General features: G+C 44.5%; 1 protein-coding gene across 10 annotated transcripts in view; it reads right to left on the bottom strand.

The window, feature by feature from the left end:
- TNIK (TRAF2 and NCK interacting kinase) overlaps positions 1–18,407 on the bottom strand; it is a 279,439-nt gene that overhangs the window by 247,528 nt on the left and 13,504 nt on the right. For 8 of the 10 annotated variants that reach the window (XM_067536590.1, XM_067536578.1, XM_067536580.1 and 5 more), the window contains exon 1: positions 9,915–10,162. The exons of 1 other annotated variant lie outside the window; for it this stretch is intronic. In XM_067536590.1, coding sequence (XP_067392691.1) covers positions 9,915–10,067 — 153 coding nt within the window. In that variant the 5' untranslated portion in view covers positions 10,068–10,162. Of the gene's footprint in view, positions 1–9,914; positions 10,163–10,267; positions 10,293–18,407 lie in introns of those variants that run through there. One more of the 10 variants, XM_067536587.1, reaches the window with a different exon arrangement.

Here is an 18,407-nt window from a genome sequence, read left to right as displayed (position 1 = left end):
AGCTTTTCTGAGACAGACTACACTAGAAACTATCTGCATAAAGCAAGCGCAAGCCATGAGTTAAACATTTTCCTCAACAGCCAATGCCTGCAGCATGATCCAAACCCGGTTTCTCTCATTTGACATTGGATAGGTCATTAACGTACCACAACCACTTGAAGACAGCAGCCAAAGTCAGAACAGCCTGCTCAGAAAATTGGCTGATTCAAACTGGGGTGCGAGCGCCTGGATGCTTAGCTCATCAGCCCTTGCCCTTTATTATTCAACAGCAGAGTACAGCGCTCCTGTCTGGTGTCACTCATCTCACATAACGCTGGTCAATGTAGAGCTTAACACAGCTATGCGTATTGTGATTGGACTCTACAGGCAACTCCGTTGCCATGGCTACCAATACTTAGCAACACAGCACCACCCCATATTCGCTGTGAAAAGGCCTCTGGCATGCTGCTGGCTGAGATCCGTGAGAATAGTGACCTGCCGTTGTACACAGACCTCTTCAACCACTCACCAGCTCGCCTGTCTTTTAAACGTCCTTTATGGTCATTTATGCCACCACAGGACATGACAGTGGAATCTATTTGGCACAATGAGTGGTCAGTGATGACAGTCATTAATCACTCTCCCATCACTGACCCAACCATCTGTTCACCAGGCTTTGATCTGCCAAGCACCTGTGGTCATCTCTGAACTGGTTTCCAACAGGACAGGGCAACTGTGTGGCCAATCTCTTTAAATGGAGGTTTTTCTAATGACCTGCAATGCAGCTGTGGCCAGAGTCAAACTACGTCACATATCATTGCCAAGTGTCCTCTGACTTATTTCGACAGTGAGCTACCATCGGCTCTCCACCTGGCTGATTACGCCATTAAATGGCTGGGCACATTGCGCATACGCCGATGATTTGGGCTGAAACATTTTCCATGCCAGGTTTCTGCCCTAGGTTGATTTTTTTTTTTTTTTTTTTTTTTTTTTTTTGGGGGGGGGGGGAGGAGGAGAGGAAGTTCTAGCTAAAATGGTTCAGCCATTTCCCAAGGACAGTATTAGAGGAAAATGCATTGAGAAGCTCTTGCACGGCCCCAAGCTTTGGAGCAGTGAATTGAAATTTGTTAGAACGGTTGTCCTGGTGTCAGGGATTTGCCTTTTACTATACCCATGAAAATTCACCTGTCTTCCAAAATTTCCAGTTCACATGTGCTCAGAAACTAGTAACATTCTAGCAGCTAAATTCTCCAAAGATTCTGCTTGTAGTGAGCATGCTCCATCACCGCACGGCTCCTACATGCCCATCAGGCTCGGCATGCACCAGCCCCACAGAGCAACTTGGCATTCTCCTTCCCAGGGCTGCAGGGCCTGAGCAAGACTTTCCCTGCAATTGCTCCTCCTAGCTACTGAAGCAGGAGCATCAGCTCAGAAAAATTTGGCAGGGGGGGGGGGGGGGTAAAGTGGTGTCAGCGTACAGAACATTATATATGATATTATATCCCGGAAGTATAGGGGAGGAAGAAAAAAGTGGCACATGCAGACCTATGAAAAGTCTGGGGAGGGAACAACTCCCCTCTTTCCTCATAGCAAACCATGTCCCTGAACTGCAGGCCGCTGTGGCACCAGGAGCAGGGACTGAAAAGGGAGACTCTCTCTCTTGTGTATACCCTTGCTGGTGCCCGGGCTGCATAGAAGAGAAGGAAGCTGCAGCCGAATCTGAATGCAGCGGTAAAGAAGAGGGAGAAAAAGAGCAATGAGGAAAAGGGGCAAGTAGCCAGACATCTAAAGTTCCATGCAATACTAAGTGCTCCTGTGGTGAGGTGGAGGGCGCATATCAAAAAAAAAAATCAGGCCCTAGGTGTCACATGACCAGGACATGGGCAGGCGAGCCTAGTGCTGGAGACACAGTCAGGCCCAATGGTCAGAAAAAGCGTCATGCCTAGCAGTTAAATCAGGAGTCTGTCATCAGGAATTGGAGCCAGGGGCCAAATGCCAAAGGCAAGAGTTGGAGCTGAAGTCAAAGGTCAGGAATCAGAGACAAGGGTCAGGACTGGGTTCCCTGGAGTGACGCAAGGCAGGAGCAGGGCTGGGAACAAGGCAGGAGCTATTGCAGCTACAGCCAGATGCTTTGAGCAGCCACTGAACTGCCACAGGACGTAAGAGCTGGTCTACTGACTCTTCCAACCAGTCAGGTGGTATACCCAATCAGGCAATCTGCTACAGGTCAACTGCACTCCTTAGGTTGCCCAAAGACTGGCTCTGCTACAGGCCCCATGTCCAGACTCAAGGCATCTGAAGCTGGGAGCCCAAATGAATGGATACTTGACAGTTTTGGCCTTGTTCTCTCTATGCCTCAGCTCCCCATCTGTGAAATGGGGACAGTAGACCATCTGGTCTCACAGGTGTGTTGTGAAGATGAAATATAGTAATGTTTGTTATGTACACAGCTACTGTGGCAAGAGCACCAGAGAAACACCCAGGGGGAAATCCATATTTCTGTAACCAATGCAGGGTTTGGATGGCGTCTATTAAATAAGGCTTAGGAGGGGCCACATACTGATGGAAGAGGATTAAAAGAGACATTGAATCACTATCCTGAAAGAGGCAGGGGGCCTTGGGAAAAGATAGTATATGCTCATGTAATTAAAGACTATCATAATGCACATGCACAATGGGGACAAATTAAGGTTGCACAAGCAACCTTCATTCTGGTATTTCCTAAGCCTGAGTCCTTGGCTTTATGTTAGAAGAACATTACAAATTGGATGTAATTTAATATCTATATTACAGCACCACTCAGCCCCCCCACTCATGAGATAGTGGTCCCATCATTTTAGGTATGGTAGAAAGGCATCCAGTCCCTGCTCACACATTATCCTGCCCATTAGAAAATCCAACTGCAGCATTTGACTTGATGGGCTCAGTTCAATTCCCTGGGAAATTGCCCTGGCAGCAGCATGAGGCTCTATATGTTGGGGACTTGCTACCCTGAGGATCTCAGTAATATTTGAGAAGTGAACCGGGCCCTGGGACGTATTAACTAGGTTTGCCAGGCAATCAAATATCCTGAAACAAAGAATTCCACCTATATTGGCCCACAGAAGTAGGCTGGAAAGATTAAAAATAGATATAAATGCAGAGCAAATCCTGCCCTACTGGAACAAAATGATGCTAGTTACAAGGTATAATGGTTTAGGGCGGGAAGCCACGCATTGCTTGTCTTTTGAAGAGGAGCAGCACACTCCTCCGGCTAATGGGTGCTGCAGACACTGTACCCTCTCACCAGCAGACAGTGCCCTCAACAGGCAATAAGCCAGTCCCCTGTAGAGGGCCCAGGGGCATTGGCCATTTGCCCCATACTTGATGCTCCCAGGAGCTCTAGCATGGAAGCCTTCTGTGCTGAAGTGTCGGTGGTTCTCTACATGCTCTTTCCCTCCCAGAGCATCTGCACAGCACAAAATAGGATCCGGCCCAAGATTAATTTTCTGGGTGCATGGATGGGGAAAACACCTGTAAAGGCATATAAATTAATGGTAGTTACTGTTGCTTGATTTGCTAAACCTTTTGGGACTAAAGTTTATTTTAGGAAATTAGAAATGTATCAGTCTGATCATCTTAAAATAAATGGGTCTGAGCTATTTATTTCTGCTAGATCTGTTCCCATTGGGGCTTGGCACATCGCTGCATTCTTTCCACTTGGATAAGAAAATCATTTTTCAGGAACTGCAACCTTTACAAAGTACAACAGTTATGTGAATTTATAAACATGGTATTTGGTAAGGAGCACAAGCTATTCAAATACAGGTGCAGCACTGGAAATGGGTTTCATATTTCACAGCTGAGTGCCATCATGTTTGACCTTTTGCTGAGCCCACCCGAGTGGGATAGAAGGAATAAATCACGGCTTGCGATAATGACACCCGTTGCCTCTGCAAAACATGCATTTTCCACTAGACAAAAACATTACTTTAAAATTAGTGACCGTTTTCTTCCCTGGGAAGGAAGGGCACAGTATGTGAGCCAACAGTGCAGTACAACAGGGTCGGTACGAGTTGCCCAAATGTGTTTCCAAGACAGTTTCAGGAGAAGGAGAGGGAACGTATGAACCAAAAGAACCTCTGTTCTATAGAGAAATTCTCTTCCTTTTGGTTCGTCCTCTTTCCTCATGTGAATATCTGATCATGTTTCTAGTGAAGCATCAAAGATGATAGATTGTCTGACTACAAGCCTCCAGAACTTCAAAATTAAAGGATTCAGAGTATTTGGAGGGAGGAAAAACACACCAAATATGATTTGTGTCTCAGTTCTCATCCTCAAAGGAAACCTGCACAACACCTTCAAAAGACGAGCCCGGGAACTTAAATTTGTAAGTCTGCTAGGCACTATATATCAGGGACTAATCGAGATACTGGTTTTATGGCTCATTACAACAATTTGTAGCACATCCTACTGCCTGTTAACCCTTAATTGCCCACTTCATTTTATGTGGTCTCCTACAAAATGCTTCACCATCTGTATTGAGCTCAGACACGCTGCCTACCTTCCCCAGACCTGAAGAAGAGCTCTGTATTGTATAGCTCAGGGGTTCTCAAACTGGGGGTCCTGAGCCCTCAGGGAGTCACAAGGTTATTATGGGTGGGGATTGCAAGCTGTCAGCTCCCATGCATGCTGGTAAGGATGGCCTGGCATTGGGGGGCGGAGGGGGTCATCATTTTTGCGGAGGTGCTGTCACAGCCTGAAATATTTTCAAGGGTGTCCTAGCAAAAAAAGTTTGAGGACCTCTGAAAAGCTTGTCTCTTCCACCAACACAAGTTGGTCCAATAAAAAATATTACCTCACCCACCTTGCCTCTCAAATCATATTGTTAATAATTTGCACCTATAAAGCATCTTCCATTCGAACATTTTAAAACATTTTTCAAAAGTTGGGAGTGTATCAGCCCTGGCTTACAGATGGGGAAGTTAAGATACATAGATGTTAGGTCCAAAGTCACACAAAAGCATGGTCTTCATTGAAGAGAAAAAAAAATGGTGAGGGTGATTTTACCATGGAATAGCTAACATGCACTAGCTCTCCTGCTGTAAAATTTACCATGAGATAAATTAGGAGAGATGAGCCACAGGGTACAGTACTGACCTCGCCTAGCTACCTGATGGTAAAAACTGCAGGTGGGTGCTTTTTTTCCCCACCAGGATTTTACAACAGGAGAGCTAGCGTGGGTCAGTTATCCTGTTTTTTTGTTTTGTTTTTTGCAGTGAAGAGATAGCCAGAGAGCAGGGAGAGAGGTCAGGTCTCCTCAAGCCAGATCCAGTGAAAAAAAATCCAATGAAAAATGGATCACCCCCCCCCACACACACACACACAGCCACCATTCCTGTACTTTAGTGACTAGGCAACACCTCTCCCAGCCAATCAGATACTAGACTGAAAAAGCACAAAGCATTACATGTATTACACTTATATCTATCAGGAAGGAAACATGTTGATTTCCATGTATAGTCCTCTATTAGTTTCTCTATCAGGATAATCATAGTGCTGATGATTTCCCAAAAATTGTATTATCCAGTTCACTGCTTTAATAGTGTGAATATCAAAAAAAAAACAAACCAAAGTGGCTTGGAAAAAAACATGAGCTTAAAACAAAAAAGGCGGCAGCAGCTCTACTGGTGCATAAGACAGACCTTTGAGGCTGATTCTCGGGTGCAGCCTGAATCCCTCTGGTTGCTTTGTGGCAGGATCATCTGCTCCTAACATCAGTCTCCCCCTTCTACCAGCAACAAGAGATTTTGCATTCCAGTACTCTTTCTGGACAAATTCCAAGGATATCACTGTGGTGGGTGGGTTTCAAAGAGCCCACTGGATTGTCTGTCTCCAAAGAACCACTCATACAAAGCTGATGAATAGGTACTAGTGGGACTTACATGGGTTTTGGTTCAGTACTGCATTGCCCATGGTCCTGAAATGTCAAAGTGGTACAGGGACAGTTACTGTAACTACAAATTATCCCGTCTGTTCCCCACTTTGTCTCATCACCATCTGTGTCTGTTGGGAAGAGGGCATGCATGCTCAGAGAGAGAGAGAGAGAGTCACCCTCTAGAGAGATGAAGAGTTGCCTGACAGACCCTGTAGCAGGGGGACTGGACACGGATACACAGTTACCTTAAGTTACTGTCTCATTGGCACTATTAAATTGAAAGTCCAAATCTTACAATCAAGCCAAGAGCTATAATTTTGACCCACATCAAACGGTATACGCAAGGAGCTAGACCTCAGGCCGCCAATGGGAGTTTCACTGCATGAAAAACAATGTTCAATTAAGGACGAATACATAAAAAAAAAAAAAAATCTATACGCTTAGCGTTTTACATCAATCACACACCTCTTCCTCAGACTGTGTGAATAACTCAAACCTGAGTCAGTCCCATTCTTGCCCCTCTGGGCTCTGCCTTTCACTGGAATTAGGACCAGGGGATGAGGGTGGGCGGAGAAGAAGAGAGAGAAAGCAGTAAATAGACAAAAATCAGGAAATGTTTAATTACACAGGGTAAGATTCTGCCGCCTTATGCTGGTTAACACCTTATTTCACAAGTGTTCCTTCTGAAGTTAATATGGCTCCTCTCCAAAATAATTTACTAGTCAACATAAAGTGTTTAGAATCAAAGCCAGAAGAGACATGATTTAATAACATTAATTTGTTATTAGATTCCCACCACACACACACACACACACCCCCAGAGGTCAGACAGACACTCAGATATATTTTAATGATCACTTAGAACAGTATTGATACAATTTAGAAAACCTAATGGGCTCTGGTCTGCATCCCTTAGCACTTTGCATAATCATTTCGACCTGCGTAAAGTGTGACCATTTTGATTTACTAGCGTTTTACACCTTCTTTGCAGAAGTGTTAATGACTATGCAAAGCACACGACAGCAGAGAATCAGACTTAATATCTTTAAAATATTAACACTGAGGAGAGTCTGACCTTTAGAGCTATATAAATAGTAGAGCTAGATTCTCAGCTGGTGTAAATTGGCATAGCTCCACCGTAGTCTGAGACATTGTCTACACTAGAAAGTGTTGTCGACGCAATTTACAGTGATGATCAAGCAGCGCTGGAATTGCAATGCTTGTGCCTGTCCACACAGCACTCCTTGTGTCACTGAAGCATGTCCACAATTGGTGCTCTAGCATCAGTGAGAGCAGTGCACTGCAGGCAGCTATCCCACTGTGCAACTTGCCACCTTCTGCCACTAGGAATTGAGGCGGCAGAGAGGATCGCAGTGCATCATGGGTGCAGGCTCAATGTCCCATGATGCAGTGATTTCCATCTCGTCATTCATGGCTTTCTGACTGCGTGTCGCAGCATTTTTCAGTGGCCCCAGTTTCCCATGCCGCCACCATCTCTATCTGAAAGGATGGACCGTGCACTGCTCTCCCTATTGTCAGTGTTCTGAACACATCGCGGCTGGTCATGCAGTAAATCATGAGCTCCCAATCAGAACAAGAATCTGAGGCACCTGACCTGCTGTGCACCATGCAAATAAACCACACCAGATTATTGTTTGCATGCACGGAGTATCTGCACATGGTGCACCACTGCTTTTGGGTGCATAGAGAAAGCACTGAGTGGTGGGATCGCATCATTATGCAGATCTGTGATGACGAGCAGTGGCTGAAGAACTTTTGAATGTGCAAAGCCACCACCATGGAACTCTGTGCAGAGCTTGCCCCTGCTCTGCAGCACAAGGACAGCAGAATGAGAGCTGCCCGCTCCATGGAGTGTGGCGATTGCTGTGTGCAAGCTGGCAACTCCAAACTGCTACTGGTCGGTATCCATGGATCTCTTGGTGGTGGAGGTGGGGTTGCCGCTGAGGATGGCTTCCAGCTCCTTATAGAAGCAGCAGGTCTTTGGCTCTGCACCAGAGCGACGGTTTGACTCCCTAGCCTTTTGGTACCCCTGCCACAATTCCTTGATTTTCACATGGCACTGCAGCGTGTCCCGTTCACAGCCGTTCTCCGCCATTAAATGAGAAATTTGACTGAATGTATTGAAGTTCCTTCGGCTGGAGTGGAGCTGGGACTGCGCAGCCTCTTCTTCCCAAATGCTGATCAGATCCAGAAGCTCCGGTGTGCTCCAAGCAGGAGAGCGTTTGATGCATGGAGCCACCATGGTCAGTTGGGAAGAGGAGATGTGAACTCTCCACGCCGTCCACGCAGGAAGTGGAATTTCAAAAATTCCCGGGACTTTAAAGGGGGAGGAGCAGATGGCTGCAGGGCAGCAGAGTTCAAACTGATGGCTAGAGCAGTCAAGATGGGCATTGTGGGACACTTCCTGGAGGTTATTTACTGCAACATAACCAAGCATGGTTTCTACACTGACACTTTGTTGCTAAAAGCTTGGTGCAAAAAGTTCTATGCCTCTGATCAAGGTGGTTTTATTTTGTTGCAAAATCAGGGGAGTTGGGCTGGCGGGGGCAGGGATTGAAGTGTGTACATCACCACTGTTTTTGTGCAAAAAGCTGACTTTGTTTGACAAAATTCTGTAGTATAGACTAGCCCTAAATCTTATCTTAGACAAGTGTACATCAGGGGTAATAACATAAGCAAGATCAGAATCAGACCTCTCCCATCACCCAAAAACGCAAGTGACATGCAAAGAATTCCTCTGTGTAGATTAATAGATTATTTTTTTTAAGGCCAGAAGGGACCATTTTGACCATCTCATCTGCAGTAGGAGAAAAACATTTTTAGAAAGACAATACTAAAAACTATGCCAAAGAAAACTCAGGACACAAGCCTACACCAGGTATGGAATAAAGTAGTTTTCACTGCCCACCGGGCCCCACGCAAATGTAAAGAACTCAGTCCTTCTCTGAAGAATGGAGAAATGCCTTCTATTTATATCCATCCAGCTGTTGTCTGCTGCAAAGAGAAGTAACACAGCACCTCAGTCTTACTTCCCAGTCTCCCTTTCCCTTTGTTATCGTTCTAATACAATGTGTGTTATACCCAGTAAACATCAGTGCTAATTTGAATTTTAATATCAGTGCTTCTGATAAAATAATGCACATAATTTTCCACATGGGTAGGACAGGTGAGAAATAAAAATTACAATACCAGATAAAGGCACTCGTAACCAGCAGTCATCTTGACACAAGAGTTTCTGCAACAGCATATTCTGTCCAAGAAAGTAAACCAAATGGCACAACTAATTCCTTATTTATCAGACTCCGTGGACATTATTTCCACCACTTATGCACAGCTAGTTTCCTTGGGCTACATCCTGAGCTGGTAAATTGGTGATGCTCCATTGACTTCATTAAACATATGATAATTTACACCAGCTGAGAATCTAGCCCTTTTTGTCCAAACCTCTAATCAATGGAATCTTTAGTTGGTGGGAAGGGGGCAGAATAACAACACAACCCTTTAAGGCTTCCAGAGATGTATTTCTGTCTAGCACTGAGGTGACCACAGCAAGGGCCACAGGCCAAATGTAACCCATGTAACTACCACAATTTGTGTTGCAGGTGAGCAGCCTAAAGGATTCTATGGGTTTATTGTACAGGGCCTCATCTTAATACAAATGGCCAGGCTGAGACCTGTAATATCCCTGGGCTCTCCCCCTATATTAGAAATAAGGGTGGCTATAATAGATTTTATTGTAAGCAAACAAAAAAGCACCCTTGGCAGGTTGCCATTTTTCTCCTTTCCCAAGTGTTTTATTCTTCCCCAGCAGGGACATTTGGCCCCAGTCTGCTTCCCTACTGGGAAGTGGCTCCAGTCCATCCCTAGTACTATGGGCTGGGTTAGGGGACATGCTGCTCCACCCTATTTACATCTAAAACTCCCCACACCTCTGGGGGTACCTCATGCACAGAGCAGCCTACTTGTCCCCACAGATGTAGTCAAGCCACAAACTTACTCCCACAAGCATCCCATGGGACTTCACCAATTCCTTCTTGACCAGTGTGCAGACAGAGGCAGCATCCACGTGACTAGATCCCTTTGACACTTCCTCCTCAACTTTACAGAAGCCATAGGTATGTTCTTTTTCCAAAAGTCCCAGCACAGCCATAGAACTCTGCAAACCCACAGTTCATATAAAGGGCAATCTCTTTTTATGTGTCCCTCATGCCCACACAGATCACACACAGTACCTTGAGTCCCACCCAGAGTCCTACTAGGTTCTTTTCTATGACCTTTCTGAACAGGGTTTCTCTAACCCACCTCCCTTAGACAGACAACTTCCCCTCTGACTCCTAGCCAGAAACATACCTCTCTTTTCCCAGGGCATGACTGCAGTCTACGCCCCCTATAGGCCACAGCTGGCCCATCTTCCTGGCTTTATACAAGCTCAGCCTGCCCCCTCCCAGCTGGGTAGCATCAATTAGCCTTTCTCAGGCCCTGTCTCTCCTCCAGGTGCAGCCTATCAGGTTAATCAGCCCTTTTTCACCTGGTCAGGTCTTGTGTGGGGTGGATACCCCACTACAGGGCCAAACACTTATTTCTCTAGCACCCACCTCCGTAAGATAGGACAGCCATTTGGGACCAGACCTTCAGCTGGTATAAAATCAGCATCTCCTCAGTGACTATTCTAACTAAAGACTCTAGCTCTTCTCTACTCTACTCTGCTAATGGAAAGTGCCTTTTAGAGAAGGAGTGAAATGGATTTTAGGAAGTGGGAGGCTTGATTTCAAGCTACTTTATTCCACTCGGTAGGGGCACTTAAATTCTGACGACAGTGAAGCTGCACTAATTTACACCAGTTGGGGATCTGGCCCTTGAGTCACAAGCTGTGTGTAACACAGCTACCTTCAGCCACCTCTGAGTAACTTTCTACTAATGAGTTGAGGGCATGCAGCTAATGCAGGGTGTGCCTGCCTCTCATTCCAGATGAAAGGGCCTACAGCCATACATTGTGCAAACAACCAGCTGCTAGGAAGTAGGTGGGAAAGAACAAGTAAATCACTTGCTGAACAGGTTGGGCTCCTCTGTGGGATTACCCCTAAACGCTATGCTGAAACTGAGCTGGAAAACTCCCCAATGAGAGAGAGGTGCCCTCAAAGTTAGCAATGTGACACATGGTGAAAGAGGAGAGCTGGGCTAGAAAGGACTCTAAGGGCTGGTTTACATTGAAATCTTATATCTGCATAGCTATCTCTCTTAGGGGTTTAAAATCCACAGCCCTGGGGGACGTAGCTATGCCAACCTGCTCCCCAATGTTGACAGCACTAGGTAATCCACCTTCCCAAGAGGTGGTAATAAACTGCAGTGAGGGGAGAACCCCCCTGTCACTGTTGAGTCTATACTGAAGTGCTAAGCCATGAAGCTGCAGGGCTGAAGCTGTGCTGCTGTAGCATTTTAAGTGTAGACAGAGCCTCTGACAGCCGGCAAAGACAGAGTCACCATGAGGGTTCTCCACCTAGAAGGCAACTTTACCCAGCCAGGGAAGTCAGCTGCAGAAAAACTGCCATGCTGTGTATAGCATAAAGTTCCTAGCCTACTTAGCAGAGGTATTGGGGCGGGAGGGTTAGGAGCTTGCCATGCACTTCAGCAATAAACATGCAAAGGATGACACATTAATACAGCTGTATGATTTATACCAGGATGAAATGTGGGAAGTCATCCCTTAAATATAAGCTTGGCCTTGAATTTCTCCACACACTTGTCCTTTATTTCCTTGATGCTTCACTGCATTGGCTTCTGCTGGGAATTCTTACCTGCTTGTTGGCTTTCCTGCAGTAATCCTAACCTATTGGCTGCTTTTTACTTCCCCATCTCCCTCCCCTGCTGGGAATTCAAACCTGCAAGTGATTTCCCCTCCCAAACTTCAACACTAGCATTTTGCCTTGGCAAGGATTCAAGACACACATTTATTTAATGGAATTTGCTCATCAGATCTTGCAACCCTCAAGAACAGTTAGGACCACACCTCTTCTAATCCTAGACCAGCAGCATAGTTGATGGTTACAACACAGGATGGGGAACTGGCAGCTCTGATTTTTATGCTCGGCTCTGCCACTTATTTTATTTTTTTGGAGTGACCTTGGTTGAGATGCTTGACCTCCCCGCAATGAAACAGGAACAATATTCCTTACCCCACACACGGTCTCATATCTATCTCCCTATTGATGGATTTATTTAATTAATACTTGCAAAGAGCTTTGAGCTCCTGCAATTAAAAGGAGCATATAATCAAGGGAGTAAAAGGAAGAGGACAAGCAGTGTTTGTTCATAGGCCTTGTAAGCATCCCTGTAATGTGTACCCAAGATGTCTAAACTGTGTTTTACTTCTACCCAGTGCAAGTTACTTCTGAATTTACAGTAAACTTTTAAATTTCCTTTTCTGTTAAATGGAAAGAGTTGAGGCTCGAGAAAGCTCCAAGAAAGAAAGAGAGAATGAAATGAAGAAAGTGGTCGTTCATAAATCATGGCAGTTGTATGGGGTACAACTAATAAACCTGCTGAAAGATATAGACTACCAGTGACCTGGGACAGTAGCAACTGCCGGAATAGCTGTGTACATACAGTACTACTAAAGCTGCCAAGTTTTGTCCAGCTCCAGTTGTGTCATCTTATCAATGAGAAAGTCATTTGTTTCTTCCTCAGGGTGCCCCTGTCCAGTGGGACAGGAGGGGGTGAGGATGGAGGGGAGAACCTGAAGTCTGTCTATCCCTGCTGCAATGCAGAAACCGGAGTGCTAAGCTATTTGGAAAGTCTGGGCCGGGGGTCGGGGGAGTGCTCAGCCCTTGCAAATTTGACCCAGAGTTCTTGAAAATGTTGTCCCTAATGCACATCTCTCTGTCTCAGACTCACACCACAGATATGTTCCCTCAGACAAGGGAGGAATAAGTACTTATGGTCCTGGCAGGGCACATAAAGGGGCTTTCAAAATTTTAGTTGATAACCTATTCCCATCAGGACAATTTTCTATAAAACATGTACATTAATAGTTCCCTTCAAAGTGTCTGAAATGTTCGGAATTGGCTGAACCATCTCTCCCAATTGCCTTAGCTCTCTTTATACAACAACTGTGACAGGAGCAGTGTCAGCAGGCTGTGACTCTAACAAAAGGTTCAGTACAGTCACAATTTCAGCCAGAAGTGGGTCCAAGCAGCTTTTGTGTATACAGTTGTGACAGAAAATAGAACTTTGACTGTTAAGAGGTGTGCACAACTAATCTAACACCACTGAAGGCCAAATTCCTAGCTGAGGATGTGACCCAGAAGCTTGCGTGAGAAAATAAGTGTTGAACTGTCATTTGAAAAAAGGAAGTTCCCGTTCCTTTTGCTATCTCATTGAACTATAGTTTTATTTAAAATGTAAGTCACTTTGTTAACTTACCGTGAAACAACGTGAATGTTAGAGGCACATTTCAGCGTTTTGAGACCACAGCACTTGCTACTTGCATAATCTTGAAACAGTCTCAACACACATGGCAGGGTCACAAGGAAGTTATGTAACTTGGGCTCGCTACCTGACACAAATTGCACAACACATTGCACAATAAATCTCGTAAGTGTTTTTCGAAGTAAGTTCTGCAGCCTTCCCTGAGGAATGGCATGTGTCCGATAAGACTGAGTATGATGGGCTATTCTTGCAATGCTGCTATCATGTACCGTGTCAGGGTTCTCCTCCTGCAGTCATTCCTCCCGCAAAACTCAGTTGGATTCAATTCAAACTCAACTCAGTCAATCCCATTGGAGCATTGCCTCAGTAAAGACTGCAAGTCCGGGCCTTTGATTTTAAAGTGATGGGGTGAATATGTGGGGGAGGAGAGGGAAAGGGAGGGAAAAAGACAAATGAATTGCTACACCACTTTAAAGGAAAGCTCCTGGAAACTCAAGGGCACAGGTTTCAACCTGTGGTCTGTGGACCCCTGGGGGCCTGCAGACTAGGTCTAAGATTTCCAAAGGGGTCTGCACCTCCTTTCGAAATGTGTTAGGGATCTGCAAATGAAAAAAGGTTGAAAACCACTGCCCCAAGGGGATTCGATCTTATTTGATTTTTAGAGCAATGAGAGAGAGAGGGGCATCTAGGATAATCGAGGATAAAATGGGGGCTAGATTCTGACCCCCAGACTCTCAGTGGTGAGCATGAGTAGCTCTGGCATGAATAAGGTGTTCACCTGGCCCATGGAGTTCACAGTATGGTGAAGCAGACATATCTTCAGCTTTTAGAGAGTTATTTCTGCTTTTAGCTCGTGAGGCCACTTGAAATAGCTGCCTTCCTGAATCCCAGTAATGCCTAGGAGTTTCATGCAACCTTCTCTAGGTGACATTTCCTCCTCCAGTCAATCGCTGAATGAGCACTTCGTTGCTTTTGGGAACATGAACCTGGGTTTCAGTCTTTGCATAAAAGTTGCCTATTTAAGTTTCATCCTATAGGGCCTGACTCAGAGGGAAAGACTCCTATTGACAAAGCCCCACATAAATTGTATCCTTGGGACGATTATTTGTTTGAGGAAGAAGAAAAGACAATGTGCCCTGTACAGATTTTCCCTACAAGCTACAGCCAGTAGGACAATGCTGATTTCTTTACCTATTGTGCAACAGAGATGAGTGGTACAATTTAGGTCAGATGCCTGCAACTTGCTGTACGCAACTTCTTGATCAGATTTTGTATTGTGATCTTACATCCAGTGAGTTCTATCAGATTACTCACCCAGTTCCTCAGAAACAGACTGAGCCAGTGTACTGCATGGGCTGACCTTGTTCTCAAGATAAAGGACAGCCCTGTGGTTGGCCTGATAAAGTGTAAAAAGTCAGGAGGTGGTGATTAACCAGAAGCAATGTCAGATTTGTGCAACTATCATTGGTCTTTGGCACTCTTGACAGAATCCAACTAATACAAGCACTCATTGTCACTTGAGATTGAAACTAGGTGTAACTGGACATAGCTATGTTGAAAGAGCTAATGGTCTCCTTCCTGGGCAAGTCCTTTATGCATCTCTTTCTTTTATAGACACCAACAAGGATTTTGAAAGAATGGGAACAAGGCTCTCCCTGGCAAGATGGCTTCCCCCAGAAGAAGCAAAAACACTATGCTAACGATGGACACTGTTAAAGACAAGGTTTAAAATGTAAACTAGATATAATGGAGAATAAACTCTGAATGAGGAAAGCAAGGGTCATCAGCCTGACAACTTCGTCTGGGCTGGAAGAATCGGGAAGCCTTAATTAAAGAATAGTTACCAGCTTTCTCCAAAGGGGGAGGGGAGGAAGGCAGCAGATTTACATCTATGGCTCTTCTTCAGCACTCTGAAGCAATGGAAACACTTGTCACTCTAGGAGTCGTAGCAAATTTCCATGCAGGTTTTATAAAGAGACGTTTCAAGACATCACCTAACAGAAGAGTTGGGTTTGGTTTGTTTTAAACAGAAATAACAAAAATATCTTCTTTTGGATCACTGCCAGTCATTTAAGAAATGGGCAAAAATACGATGTAGAGAGAAATGGGATAAGATTAAGGGTTTTAAATTTGGATTTTTTTTCTGTGTCTTTTTTGTCCCCACACCTCAAGGCGGGGTTCTCATCAGGAATAACAGCTTCTGCCTTCAGGTGAAGGAGCCAAAGAGTTTTGAAGCACCGCGTTGAAAGTTCAGAAGTGGGGTCTGAAGTATCATACATGAATATTAATCCTATCATACATGAATACATAAAGACAATCCACTGGGTCTTCCTCTTCCAGCCCTCAAGTATTCATCTCTGAGCAAAGCAGCTGTTCTCCTCCAGTTGGCTAAACTGGCTCTCTCTGTCAAACTAATCCCCTTTCATCTCCTGCCTAATGTCCTTACCTGCTACCCTTCCCAAAGACCCATCATCATTTGCATTTTACCTATTTTAAGGCTAGATTATGACTGTATACGGCAATAAGAAGTCCTCTTGCAACCCTACCTGCCTTATACCCACCTTGGATCTGGCCATGTAGGATCCAGAGAACGCTGTATGCCTGGCTATACCTTCTGGAGCAGGGGGAAAGGAAGTGCAGGGGATGGGTGATGTCACCTCCTTACTGGCTGGCCAGTGTGGCTACAACAGCCCAGAGCAGTTATAATTGGCTCTTGCAGTACCCTCTGCCCCCAGTGTATAAAATTCATGAGTCAGCCCTGCAAAAATAATGAGATGGGCTTAATAATAAGACATCTCAAACTAGAAAATGTTGGGCTCTTTTTATTTGTCTTCTGGTTTCTGAGCCTTAATGTTGCACTCTGGTCATGTGTTTGAGATTTTCTCTACAACCATAAGGGCTAGAAAATAACGTTTAAAAAAGTGAAGCTGAGATTCTCCAATTGAAAAAAAAACGTTAATAAATAATTAATTGGTATTAACAATCAGTTGTCACAGGAGCCCAACAGGTTGCTTATAACCATAAAATGCTCAGGTTTGGAACATGCTTAATATTTCTTAATCACTCACTAAACCTGAATATAAACTTTGACCATATAGTAAAGTCTTGCTACAACTACATGGTTCTTCCCATCTGTGAATGGGACCTCTTAATTGGCCAGTTGGGGTGATTGGCAGGAATTAGGGTCCTCAGCAATCCTGCCCTTCTGGTACCACATTGCTCCCCCTTAGACAACAGTTCATTTCGCCCCAGTCTTTAGGGCTGTTTGTACAGATTTTATATACATTAATTTACTCTGTAGCTCTTCTAAAAAAATGATGAACTTCATTCTGGTAATTGCTAATGGCCCCAACCGCCAAGCAAAGATGCATTTATGGTTCTAAATACCAGTTATTTTCAGGTATGTTTTAGGCACTAATATGCTCCTGGCTATTGAACTACACAATGGTAAATTTACTGGAATTTGGCCCTTTTCCTTTGCAGGTCATCGTTAAACAAGTGATTCATCATATTGCAATATACGAGTCATCATGGCCAGGTCATCATCATAAATGATCATTTTGCCTCAATTATTTCCTTTAAGGAAAATAAGTTTTGTTATACTTACTTTACACCTCCCCCTCCCCCACCAGGTCTTTCCTTCTGTTATCTGCTTCATGGATTGCTTTCTACCTCCTAGTGTAGGGCTATAGTTATAGGATAGTATTGACCACTGGAATAGTCAATCCACATGCAGTGTAACCATGTGTGACTCCTTTGAAACCAAATACCAGTCCATATAAACAGGTGACTCACAAGAGTGAGTACTGAAGATCTATGACATTTAATGCCTGAAGAAAGCAGATTTGTTAACTTTCAAGTATAGCTGAACTTCCTCTGGTTTTTTTAATATGTTGTGATCCTAACATCTTCCTCATTATCCTTCTATTCTCTACTGAATATACTTTGCTCAGAACTCCATCCCCAGTACCCAAATGAAATGGGTAATAAAAGCTAGAACTGTGTAGTGAAGGCTTTTATTGTCACAGTTACCACTCACATTAATAATAACTGGGCAACTAACAGAAGCCACAATGGTCTAATAGGGCACACATCAGGTCCATTAGACTGTGAAACAGCCCCTCAGTGCAGTGGAGGGAGCCTCATCAACCGAGTCATTTCAAAGTAGACTGGACAATACATGTGAAAACGAACAAACAACACTGTACATTTGGGGGGATGGACAGCCAGCAGCTCTTTTAACAAGACATTTGATAAGTAGCCTTCAAGCTCAATGGGAAATACATCGCTTGACTCACGTTACGTACACAAGTGTTTGCAGGATGAAATCTGCTGTTGCACATGGATACTTGCCTGTGCAAGAGTCCTGCACCTTCACGTGCAGAGTAGCCGGACGTCTGGCTACACAATTTGCATGCTCAGATGCTGTTTGCTTGGGACAGCAACATTTAGAATCTGAGTTAAGGCCCCTTTGATAATTTGACCCACAATTTTTTTTGTCCCCATAAGGGTTTTTTATTATTATTTCCAGCTTCGGTGTAAGCACTGAACTGGACATCAGGAGAGCTGAGTTCAACTCTTGACTCTACTACAGACTGCCTCAGTAAGCAGTCCCATTGACTTCAGTGGAACTGGAACTACCCACATTGTTAAAATTAAGTGCTTTGCGGGATTAGGCCCTTAATCTCTCTGAGACTCATATTTGCAGCTGTAAAGTGGGAACAATAAGGTTACATTTCTCTCTTAATTTCTCTGTCTTGGCTACTTAGATTTGACTGTCTGAACAGTTCTTCTATGGGTTTCTACCATCCCCAGTACAGCCCAGTCCACAATTTCAACCGGAAGCACTACTGGAATTCAAGTAGATGTTATTTCTTGTGACTATTTCAATATCTTCTTCTATATGTAAGATATCTGGATTCAAAGTCAATTTACACAACTGGCTGCGAATGAGTTTACACTTGTGACAACGGCCCCGATTCAGGAATGTACTGAAGCCTGGGCTTAGATTAATCCTTTTCAGGACAGTCAGGCGAAGCAAATGTGCAAGTGCCAGTCTGAAGAG

This window comes from Emydura macquarii, unplaced genomic scaffold (assembly GCF_026122565.2).
Source record: "Emydura macquarii macquarii isolate MOO-44397 ecotype Brisbane River unplaced genomic scaffold, CSIRO-AGI_Emac_v2 contig_3603, whole genome shotgun sequence".
In the NCBI taxonomy this organism is placed as follows: Eukaryota; Metazoa; Chordata; order Testudines; family Chelidae; genus Emydura; species Emydura macquarii.
Note: the sequence above shows the minus strand (reverse complement) of the source record. Positions and strands in the feature narration are given on the sequence as shown.